General features: G+C 41.7%; 1 protein-coding gene across 1 annotated transcript in view; it reads right to left on the bottom strand.

The window, feature by feature from the left end:
• LOC106026140 (probable E3 ubiquitin-protein ligase HERC1) overlaps positions 1–12,595 on the bottom strand; it is a 46,609-nt gene that overhangs the window by 25,393 nt on the left and 8,621 nt on the right. The window contains exons 4-5 of the mRNA XM_063233301.1: positions 1,415–1,511; positions 761–904 (exon numbers count right to left, since the gene is read on the bottom strand). Of these exons, the coding sequence (XP_063089371.1) occupies positions 761–904; positions 1,415–1,511 (241 nt within the window). The remainder of the gene's footprint in view (positions 1–760; positions 905–1,414; positions 1,512–12,595) is intronic.

The raw sequence follows: 12,595 nt of genomic DNA on the forward strand, positions 1-12,595 counted from the left end.
TCCACATTCAGTTAAATTGTCTTACTTTTCGTATCTACACTGTTGAGGAATACAAGCAGTTGAGCATTCACACTGCTAGTGGAAGTGACTAATTAAAGTGAGCAATGGTTGAGGGATACAAGCAGTTGAGCATTCACACTGCTAGTGGAAGTGACTAATTAAAGTGAGCAATGGTTTAGTCATTCATTGCAATGCTTTAATACTGAAAAACTACAAACCATCTAGGTACTCGACAATTGGAAAGTGGTTTATAAATCATACTGAAGACATGAAAATATTGAGCCTTTTACAAACTGTTAATAGGACATTGGTTGATATAGAAAAGATACTCATAAAAAAGTCTCATTTGAGCTGGGGATTTAGTTCAGCAGCACAAGCGCCTGCAAGCACATGGTCATGAGTTCGATCCCAGATACTGATAAAAAAAAGTCTCATTAAATCTAACAGGTTATAAAATATCTATGAAAATACACATGTCTTCTTTAGCTTTTAAATACATCAATAGACACATACATATAAATATTTCTGTGTGTGTGTTTGTATATGTAGATATATAGAGAGAGATATTCAAGTCTACCTACCAAATGTTAACAATAGTTAAGACAATATTGGTAGGAGTAGAGTTTAATTTTTATTTCTGTTCATGTGGAGTTTTTCTATACCACAAACATGTCACTGAAAAATAAATCTTTTTTTTTTAAATAAATCTTCTAAAAAGTCAAGAAGGCCAAAGCAACTGATAAATAATTTTTTTACATACCATTGTCTCCTCCTCCAAAAGACCACACAGTTCTTCCATCTTTAGACAGAGCAATAGTATGTGAACTGCCACAAGAAACCTCTCCAACATTGCTAATGTCTTTTACTAACGTTGGAATGTTTCGGCTATTGCTATCACCATGACCTTAGATGAAAAACACAATGAAGAAGCAGTGTTAACTCCTTTTCTATAGGCAATCGTTGCACAAGTAGAACAAACATCACAAGTTATTTTGAAGTGCATTTAAATATGACAAGTGGAATCGTTCCTAGTATCTTCTTAATCAGTCATTCAGTAGAACGACTGGGGCATCCAGACACCAGTGAAGCATCTGACATTCTATTAATGGTGCTAGAATCATGCTTGTACCAACTTGTTTCCATGATCTAGTAGATTAAAACATCGTATCATGATGGTATGTTTTTATTCCTAAAGCTGTACAGTGCCTGGCCATAATATAAGGTCTACGTTAAAAACTTACTAGATTTAATTACATTTTACATAACAGCATGAGCCTGTAGGTATAAAAACTATATGCCCCTGAGCTTAAAATTAACATAATAAATGGTCTATATATCTATTCTCACAGCTTCTCAGTAACTCTAATCATTTTTATTTTCTGTAAGAATAACTTTAATTTTTTAAAAAACTTACCTAATCTTCCAAAGTCCCCTTCACCCCATGTATATAATTCACCATCCTCTGCAACAGCAGCACTGTGCCGGTATCCAGCTGACACACGAACAACTACCTGCATGACACACACAGGAATTTAAAGAGCACAGATACTAAAACACACAGTCTGTACACTTCAAAGATACTAATATTCTACTAAGACTTCAAGATACTAATATTCACAGCACTTTCAGAAAACATTCTAATATGGAAACTACACTCAGGACAAGACATGGGTGTCCTGATTACTTGTAAGATAGTCAAGGAAATGTCTGTGTTCTACTTGCCAAGCAACAAACCTTGGCTTCTACCCATGTGAGAGAACTTTTCTCAGTTTATATAAAGGCACTGCAAGGGCTGGCAGGATCTCTAAAGGTATCAGTCTAAATACTTGTAGAAATACCAAACGTATCTTGGCTTAGAGTGGAAAGATCACAGTCCTTTCAGGACAATAATAAACTCCATTCCCAATACTGAGGACTGAACCCAAGGATGTTCTACCATGGAGTGACATCCCCAGCTCCTTTTATACTTTGAGACATGTTCTCATTAAGTTGCCCAGGCTCATCTGGAACTTGTGACCCTACTGCCTCAGGGTCCTAAATAGCTAGGATTACAGGCACACTCCACAGTCCCTGGTTAACAATTTTTACATATATAGTTAGCACAAAATATCTAGATCTAGCTGATCAAGAAAATCTCATTGTGGGGCCGGGGATTTAGCTCAGCAGCATAAGTGCCTGCCTGGCAAGCATGAGGTCATGAGTTCAATTTCCGGTACAAAAGAAAATTATTATAAACTGGGTGTGGTGGCACATTGTAATTACCCTGACAATCAAGAGGCTGAGGCAATAGGATCACAATGAGTCCAAAACCAGCCTCAATACACAATGAGTTTCTGAACTACACAAGACCCTGTCTCAAAAACAAAACATTATATAAAAGATCTCTTATTACATAATAAAGAGATTGATTATTACCAATTTAGAAAACTCAAAAGCAATATATAGGCATCTATTAATTAGGGGGTAAAGAATCAAGGGGGTAAAGATGTACAGTACATCAATATAACGCAGGTATCACTCATACCTTCTAACACCGATAGAAATCATAGCAACCAAAAATATGAAAAAAATAACTGCACTAAAAGCTCCATATCTATTTAATCTCCAAAGATTAAACCACACTGTAGGAAACTAAATATGAGATTAAATTAAAAATATTCAGCACTAGGCAGGGAAGGGAGGTGGTGGTGGCACTGTAATCCTTGCACTTGAGAGGCTAATGCAGGAGGATCAATGTAAGCTTGAGGTCAGCCTGAGCTGCTACTGAGTTCAAAGCCACTCTGAACAGCAGAGGAAAACTCTGTCTCAAAAAAAATCAGCATCTAATAAATTAAATAGATACTAAAAACTTGTGAAATGTTTCTCAATTTAAAATTGTATGATATTTTTCCTTTTCATATTTGTACTATTATTTGTTTTGTGGTATTGGCTATTGTATTCAAAGCTTCACACAGAGGCTTGGCAAGCCCAAACACCTGAGCTATACCTTCAACAACCCCCCACCTTGTTTTATCTACAGAGTCTGAGTTTCTCAGAGTGGCCTAACACTTGGAATCCTCCTGCCTCAGCCTCCCATTAGCCAATAGTACAGGCATACACCACCACATCCCACACTATTTTTTTTCTTTGTTTTTTAATTTTATTTTGAAAGTAGTAAAATACAACAGATCAAGACAGAATAAAGCCAACTAAAATCGTACAGTGCAATTGGTACAGAACTTCTCAGCAGGTTACTGGGATAACAGTAATAAGTATCACAGTATATTTCATTATCTTTAAAATAGTTGTTCTTTCAACCGCAGATATCAAAATAAAATGAAATACAGAATATTACAGAACTTATCAAAACAGAATATTGAATAGAGCAGTACCATTAATCAGAATAGAGCAAAACAGTTATAAAAATATTTGCCTTCAAAGAGATGGTAGAAGGAAATCCCCCTTATTTGCTATGGTCAATCTCCCAGGTGATGCTCAGATTTCTGGTTCCCATTTGCTAATGGGGGGATAGAAGAAGCGGGGTAAGGAAAGTGGGATATTTGACTGTAGACCGTGCACCAGTAGCTTTACTACTGCTTAGCAGGAAGTCAGGCTGGTTGCTTCGCAAGTTCCAACATAGTGTGGATCTCAGAAGACACTGGTGGTTCTCCCCGTGAAGGGGCTGTAGAGTGCCACACCACTGCTGGTTACCAGGGAGGGGAGCTGCTTGCTTGGTTTCCCAGGGTCCTAAGTTCCAACATGGTACAGATCTCAGGAGACACTGGTGATTCTCCCCCTGGAAGGGCCGGCCACACCACCACCGCTTACCAGGGAAGGGAGCTGCTTGCTTGGTCTCCCAAGGTCCTAAGTTCCAACATGGCACGAATCTCAGGAGACACTGGTGGTTCTCCCCCTGGAAGGGCTGCAGTCTGCCACACTACAGCCACTTACCAGGGAGGGGAGATGCTTGCTTGGCTTCCCAGCATCCTAAGTTCCAACATGGCGCAGATCTCAGAACAGAATTGATTTGAATGATGGTTTTCTCTATCTCCCTGGTTAACAACGTTACTCACAACAGCCTCCAGCCTCTGTTAATCTCACTTACTTGTTTAACAATTGGACCTTACATTATAAATGAATTAGTAAATTATGGCAAAGATCAGGTTCATAAAACTCATGATTTTAAAGACACAAGTTTATGAACAGATAGTTCTGCTTGAAAACTCCATGAGCCAATCATTTGGATCATTGACAAAAATCAGTGGGGAATGTTATGCTCTATGCTTACCACCCTAGTAACCATGTACCCAGAGCACCGACCACATTGTTATAAGTTAGTTATAAATTAACTGAGGTGTGTTATACTGTTCTGTATGCATCACCACCTTAGTAACCTGTTTGCTGTGTCAACCATTGTTCCCTTTGTGAAGAGACAAATGATGATGTGTCAACCTTTGTTCACCAAGGGCTGTAACTTAAGAAAAAATAAAAAGGCCTACTACCAACTGCGAAACATCCCTGACTTCAATCAAAGGGAAACAAAGGCCTTCCTAATTCCTGCTCTGTCAGGTCACTCAGTTATTGTGCTATAAAAATCTGTCAAAATTCTGATTTAGTTGCACAGCTTTGCAAACTCCATCTTCTCTATGCCGCTGGGTACCAGCTTAAATAAAGCGCTCTCTTACAGACGTCTTGCCCTGCCCCCCTTGACAGCAAACAGCATCATGGGGGTACAACACTGACCACCTCCCTAGAGCTGCTGCCCCACGCCTGTGTCCTGTTGTACTTGCCCCACAGGTCCTCACACACCTTTATGGGATTAATTACTGGTAGGTCACCCTGATTGGCAGGGCCAGGCTCCCTCTCTGTAATCTCTAAATGGCATCTGGGGAACACGACTCTCTCCCCTGTCCCTCTAGCTCCAGACACGGGGATCCAAGGGCTCTCAGGGCCACCAGGATGCCCTTACTGCACTCCCAGGGCAAGGAGACCAAATTCACAGTGTGTATGGGCGAAGGCCTGAGCCCAGAATCCAGGGGAAGACAGAAGATGAGGCTTGACAGGGTGGCATTAGGGTCAAATGAAATCCACTCTCGTTAACCATTACCATCACTTCTTAAAGGAGTCTTCATACTAAGTAGGAAGCTTTTCCAGGAAAACCACTCTCCTCTCACCTAGAAAATATCATTTGGTAAAACTTATTTTTTCAGACTGATGTAACTTTCAGGAGATGCCTGTGTGATGTCCAGTGCTTGGGACCCACTTGCATGGGTCATCATGCATGCGCACATGCACGCGCCTGCACCTGTGAAGTGGGCTTAACATGAGAGAGCTGCGGCGCAAGGTCACAGTCCGTCTGGGGTCCGGCTTGATAGCGCCCAGGCCAAGCCTGAGCTCAGGATCCCTGATGGTCCCGCTTGCTGGGCTGGCTGGGCTAGAGGTGGTGTGGAGCGGAGCGGGGAACCCCACCCCACCCCCCACGCCCACTGAGCGCCCTTGTGGGTGGCCGAGGACTCCCTGCCACAGGCATGGGTGCTGCTGGTTTAGGGGTGTTGGCAGTTTCCTAGGAGACCCTGGGATCTTGGGTGCCTCCGAAACAGGCTGCAGGAGGGAGGCCCCGAAACGCAGGCTGGCACAGGGGCGAATCACCAAAGGGTCAGGGAACCCCAGACCACGTGCGCCCCTTCCCCTTGTACCCACTGGTGCGCGCTAGACAGCTCAGAGTGGGCACGCTCCTGGTGGCCCGGGGACACGTGGAGCCCAGCATGTTGGAGGCCATGCAGAGGCCACCCCCTGGGCCGGAGCAGCCACTGTGCTTAGAAATGCCTCGCCCTGGCACCTAGGCCGTGCCAAGCTGACTGTCACCGCACGACCCAGGTGGGTCTCCCAGCCCCGCGCTGCTGCAGCGGGCCTCCCCTGGCCCGCACCCCTGACCCACGCTGCTTTCACCCAGGGCCCCGCGTGCTGCACCTGGCTGCAGCAGCCTCGGCCTCACTGCCCCCAGGCTCTGCACCCCCTAGGGGCGCCTGCACCGACCACACCAGACCCCGGCTCCCTGTCCTACTCCCCGACCCTGCGACCTGGCTCCCCAGCCCCACGGCAGCGTTGGAACCCCGTTCACGCTCCCAGCCTCCTCTGCCCCTCTGCAGCCCCCCAGGCACTGGTGGATCTCCGCCAACCCACACTATTGTTTTTTTTTTAATTTTATTTAAGGAGAAAAAAAAAGCAGAGAAAGGGTACAAGTTATACAGATTTACAGAAAAAAATAAACATTAGGAAATCACTAGTTAATGGATTACATATTGTCATCTTAGAAATAATTGTTCAAGTCACAAAATTAAAGCTTGTAAAGTGAACATTCCAACAATGATACTGCAAACAGTTCTGTTCAATGATCCAACAAAACTCAGTGATATCATTATCTATCTTATACACTTATATATACATGCAGTTATATCGTTTAGAGCACTTTCTTTTCCTCTCTTTTGTACAATGACAATTATCCATTTTGGGTTTTGTTGCTCCCACAGTTCTTATTACTTTTTTGGAAGGGAGTAGAACCAAATGTGACATAACAGAACAGAGTCGATCAAATCAAAAGGGTGGACATAATAGATAATGTAAAAGCATAACACAAGGTGATCAACAATGGCTACCATAATGCCTCCCGCTACCTCTAATAGAATTGTCTATATCATCAGTTATAATAAAATTGAACAAAACAGTAAAGAACAAAACCAACAAAACCAAAACATTGGAGACATTATAGGTCTTCAAAAGTAGATAATAGTCAACAAGAATGGGCGTTATAATGAATCTCACTATCTTCACAGCTGTTGCTTAAACTTTCGAACCTGGTACTATCAAGCAAAACACAATAGGGGGACATCAGTCAAAAACAAGATCGTGAGAGTAATACAGGGCTTTAAATCAAGATAATGGAAAGTCAAAGTGGGTTACTATAATATATCCTGCTATTTTTTATTTATTTTTCCCTTAACTAAAAGGATAAAAATAAAAAAGTAAATAATGAAGTGGAGATTGAGATAAAAGAGGGCATAACAGCAAAACAGTGCAGATCAAAACATAACCATTTAGGACAGCGGGAGAACATGGCGGACAGACAACAGCAACTACCTGAGGTTCTCTGAAAGGCTCGGCTCAGAGACCAGGAATGATGCGGACTAAGGAGACACGAACCGGTAGAGATATGCTCTGCTGACTCAGGAACGAACTGGGTTGAGAGAAAACAACTTAGAATACAGTCCTGGCGCTAAAATAGGAACAGAAAAGTCTAGGTGTGGAGGCTCGACCCCACGCCATTGGAAGCCGCGGTTTGGATTTCCCGCCGCCCGGCGGCTGGCTGCCTCCACAAGCGGCTCGGCAAGGAGAGACGCGCAGAAGCTCTGGGAATGGGAGTCTGCGAACGGAGTCGAAAACAGGATGGACAAGGAGGTATACACGAAAACTGACTTGTGGTGAGGTGAGTGAGAAACTGACCCCCTACCACAGTTTGACTCCAGCGGAGGACTTTCTGGGCTCTGGCAGTCCTGTAAGAGCAGGGCGTGGTGGCGATTCCAGCCACACATTCCCCTCTCTGACGGGATTGGTGAAAAGTGCCTGGCCTGCGTGACGCTGCTGCCGGACTCCCTAGGCTGGCCTAGCCCAGATCCCAGAGCTTGACGGTGGCCCGGAGGAGCAACTGACTCCTGCATAGGCTGCCTCCTCCGCGACTCCCTGGTGCGCAGCGGTGGGCGGGAACAGCTAGCCAGCGCAATTTGATCAGGCTGTGGCTGACAGGCAGGGAAGCCGGGACTCCTATGTAAGCTTGCATTTTATAAGGAACAGATAATATGGGGAAGGGAAGTAACAAGAAAGGCTCCTCGGCCCCCAATTTTGAGAAACAGGCAATAGTGGACACCGCACCAATATACATTAAGCGCCATATAGAGAGCCTCATAGACCAATTCAGGAATGAAGTTATCAACAACCTGAAGCTAGAAGTATGCAGAATAGTTAGAGCAATGCTAAGCACCACCCAGGAAAAAACAGATGGTGGAATGGAAGAACAGAAAAAGAGGGGAGAATTGCTTGATGGAGAAAACAGAGAAAGCATTGAGTATGTGAAGCAGGTTCAAAGGGACTATCAAGAAATTAAGAAGTCTATCCAAGACTGGCATAACAGCTTGAAAGAAACTAAGGACAGACTATCTGAACTGGAGGGCAGATTTGTAATATGGGAGAATGAAATGAAAAACTTCTTAAAAATAACAAAGAAGCAAACAGCAATAATACAAAGACAAGAAGATGATAAGACGAGCCATAACTTAAGGATTAAGAACATAAAAGAAGAAGTAGGGACACAAACAAGTGAACTACAAAAGCTACCCACAGAAATAATCCAGGAGAATTTTCCTAATTTAGCAAAAGGTAAAGATACTCAGATGTATGAGGCATACAGGACCCCAGCTACCTACAACCCTAACAGAGAAACACCCAGGCATATAATAATAAAAATTCCAGAAATTCAATACAAGAACAGAATATTAAAAGCTGTAAGGGACAAAAAACAGACTACTTACAAGGGAACACCCATCAGAATTACAGCAGATTTCTCTGCACAAACCATCAAATCATGAAGAGCATGGGGGGAAATAATTCAAGCTTTGAAAGATAATAATCTCCAGCCAAGATTGAGATATCCTGCACAACTGTCCCTGGAAATTGATGGAAAAACGAGGTGCTTCCAGGATAAAGAGGAACTGGGGGAATTTGCAACCACCAATTCAACCCTACAGAAAGTATTGCAGGATATTCTAAAAAAAGAAAAATACAAAGAACCCAGAAATAGTGGCGGGGAGGCCACAACGAATGGAACAGAGAACAAAATGAAAAAGACAAACTGACAGCTACTGACAGAAAAAGAGCTCAACAGAAATGAGACAGAGAAGATTGGATGATAGGAACAGCTATTTTGGAGAAAATGACACCTTAATAGGTAATACTGATTTAGTACCATCTTGTTTTGAAGTCTCATCTAGCTTTTCTTCTTCTGTCTCCAATGGTCTAAACAGGTTGTATCTTATTGGATTTTATTATGTACGATAGTATAAGCAAAAACCTTTTAAAGACAAGGAGATTATACAGAAACCATTGTTCATTTTCTGTTAGTCGATTCTAAATACTCTATAATGCTGTCATTCTCTTAAATGGTTTTACATTGTTTTGATATACTTAATGCTACAGTATACGAAGTTGTGCTCAAGGACTTCAAGGAAAGAGTCAATATGGTAACTACTTTTGGGTCGGAAATATCTGGTGGTGAAACACTATTCTGCTTAAATGGTTATGTTTTGATCTGCCCTGTTTTGCTGTTATGCCCCCTTTTTTCTCAATCTCCACTCCATTATTTACTTTTTTATTTTTATCCGTTTAAAGGAAAAAAAATAGCAGTATATAATATAGTAACCCACTTTGACTTTCTATTATCTCGATTTGAAGCCCTGTATTACTCTCACCATCTTGTTTTTGACTGAAGTTCCTCTATTCTGTTTTGCTGGATAGTATCAGGTTCGAAAGTTTAGGCATCAGCTGAGAAGATAATGAGATTCATTATAACGCCCTTTCTCATTGACTTTTATCTACTTTTGAAGACCTACAATGTCTCCAATGTTTTGGTTTTGTCAGTTTTATTCTTTACTGTTTTGTTCAATTGTATTACAACTAATGATATAGGCGATTCTATTAGAGATAGCAGGAGGCATTATGGTAATCATTGTTGATCACCTTGTATTATGTTTTTATATTATCTATTATGCCACCCTTTTGACTTGACCGATTCTGTTCTGTTATGTCACATTTGGTTTTACTCTCTTCCAAAAAAGCAATAAGAACCATGGGAGCAATGAAACCCAAAATGTGTAATAGTCATTGTACAAAAGAGAGGAAAAGAAAGTGCTCTAAACGATATAACTGCATGTATATTTAAGTGTATAAGATAGAAAATGATGTCACAGCGTTTTATTGGATCATTGAACAGAACTGTTTGCAGTATCATTGTTGGAATGTTCACTTTACAAGCTTTAATTTTGTGACTTGAACAATTATTTCTAAGATGGCAATATGTAATCCATTAACTAGTGATTTCCTACTGCGCATTTTTTTCTTCTGTAAATCTGTATAACTTGTACCCCTTCACTGTTTTTTTTTCTTTTCTTTTCTCCTTAAATAAAAAAATAAAAATAAAAATAAAAATAAATTAAAAAAAAAACCATTTAAGCAGAATAGTGTTTCACCACAAGATAATCCTGACATAAAAGTAGTTACCATATTGTCTCTTTCCTTGAAATCTTTGAGTATAACTTCGTATACTGTAGCATCAAATATATCAAAACAATGTAAAACCATTTAAGAGAATGACAGCATTACAGGGTATTTAGAATCAACCAACAGAAAATGAACAATGGTTTCTGTATAATCTCCTTGTCTTTAAAAGTTTTTGCTTATACTATCATACATAATAAAATTCAATAAGATACAACCTGTTTAGACCAATGGAGACAGAAGAACAAAAGCTTGACTTCAAAACAAGATGATACTAAATCAGTATTACCTATTAAGACGTCATTTTCTCCAAAATAGCTGTTCCTATCATCCAATCGTCTCTGCCTCATTTCTGTTGAGCTCTTTTTCTGTCATTAGTTGTCAGTTTGTCTTCTTCATTTTGTTTTCTGCTCCATTTATTGTGGCCTCTCTGCCACTATTTCTGGATTCTTTGTATTTTTCTTTTTTAGAATATCCTGTAGTATTCTCTGTAGAGTTGAATTGGTGGTTGCATATTCCACTAGTTCCTCTTTATCCTGGAAGCACCTTGTTTTTCCATCAATTTCCAGGGACAGTTGTGCAGGATATCTCAATCTTGGCTGGAGATTATTATCTTTCAAAGATTGAATTATTTCCCCCCATGCTCTTCGTGATTTGATGGTTTGTGCAGAGAAATCTGCTGTAATTCTGATGGGTGTTCCCTTGTAAGTGGTCTGTTTCTTGTCTCTTACAGCTTTTAATATTCTGTTCTTGTATTGAATTTCTGGAATTTTTATTATTATATGCCTGGGTGTTGCTCCGTTTGGGTTGTAGGTGGCTGGGGTCCTGTATGCTTCATACAACTGAGTATCTTTACCTTTTGCTAAATTAGGAAAATTCTCCTGGATTATTTCTGTGAGTAGCTTTTGTAGTTCATTTGTTTGTGTCCCTACTTCTTCTTTTATGTTCTTAATTCTTAAGTTATGGATCCTCTTATCATCTTCTAGTCTTTGTATTATTGCTGTTTGTTTCTTTGTTACTTTTAAGAAGTTTTTCATTTCATTCTCCCATATTACCAATCTGCCCTCCAGTTCAGATAGTCTGTCCTTAGTTTCTTTCAAGCTGTTATGCCAGTTTTCGATAGAGTTTTTAGTTTCCTGGTAGTCCCTTTGAACCTGCTTCACGTATTCTATGCTTTCTCTATTTTCTCCATCAAACAATTCTCCCCTGTTTTTCTGATCTTCCATTCCACCATCTGTTTTTTCTTGGGTGGTGCTTAGCATTTCTCTAACTATTCTGCTTATTTCTCGCTTCAGGTCATTAATAACTTCATTGCTGAACTGATCTATGAGGCTCTCTAGATGGCACTTTGTGTCTATTGGTGTGGTGTCCACTATTGCCTGTTTCTCAGGATTGGGAGCCAAAGGGCCTTTCTTGTTGCTCCCTCTTCCCATATTCTTTGTTCCTTATATATGCAAGCATATATAGGAGGCCCAGCTTCCTTTCCTGTCAGCCACAGTCTGACTGAATTGCGCTGGCTAGGTGTTCCCGCCCACCGCAGCACACCAGGAAGTTGCAGACCAGGCAGCGTATGCGGGGCCCGCCCCTCCAGGTCACCCTCACGCTCTGGGATCTGGGTTGTGCTAGCCCACTGGGTCTCAGCCAGCAGTGTCATGTAGGCTAGGCACTGCTCACCAATCCCACTTGAGAAAGGGATACATGGCTGAAGTCACCGCAACGCCCTGCTCCCGCAAGTCTGCCCAGTCCCAGAATGTCTTCTGTTGGAATCTCCCAAACCATGGGAAGAGTGTCAGTTTCTCTCACTCACCTCACCGCAAGTCAATGCACAGCTCCCTGCCCATCCTGTTTTCAACTCTGTTCGCCGATTCCCGTTCTCAGAGCTTCCACGCGTCTCTCTCCTGCCGAGCCGATGTAGACGCAGCCGCCGCGCAGCAGGAAACCCAAATCGCGGCTTCCAATGCCGCGGGCTCCAGCTTCCACACTGAGGCTTTTCTGTTCCTGTTATAGCACCAGGATTGCACTCCAAGTTGGTTTCTCTCAGCCCAGTTCGTTCTTGGGTCAGCAGGGCATATCTCCACCTGTTCACAACTCCTTACTCTGCACCATTCCTGAATTCCAAGCTGGTTCTTTCAGAGAGCCTCCATAGCTGCTGCTATCTGTCCGCCATGTTCTCCCAGAAGTCCACACTATTGTTTTTAATTGGAAATATTTACACTATAAAAATGAGGCATTCAAAGGAATATAACTAATGAAATTAAGGAAGTATTAGACCAAGAAAATACAATTTCAAATA

Source organism: Cavia porcellus, unplaced genomic scaffold (genome assembly GCF_034190915.1).
Source record: "Cavia porcellus strain 051 isolate PalLab524CR breed Dunkin Hartley unplaced genomic scaffold, mCavPor4.1 scaffold_22, whole genome shotgun sequence".
In the NCBI taxonomy this organism is placed as follows: domain Eukaryota; kingdom Metazoa; phylum Chordata; class Mammalia; order Rodentia; family Caviidae; genus Cavia; species Cavia porcellus.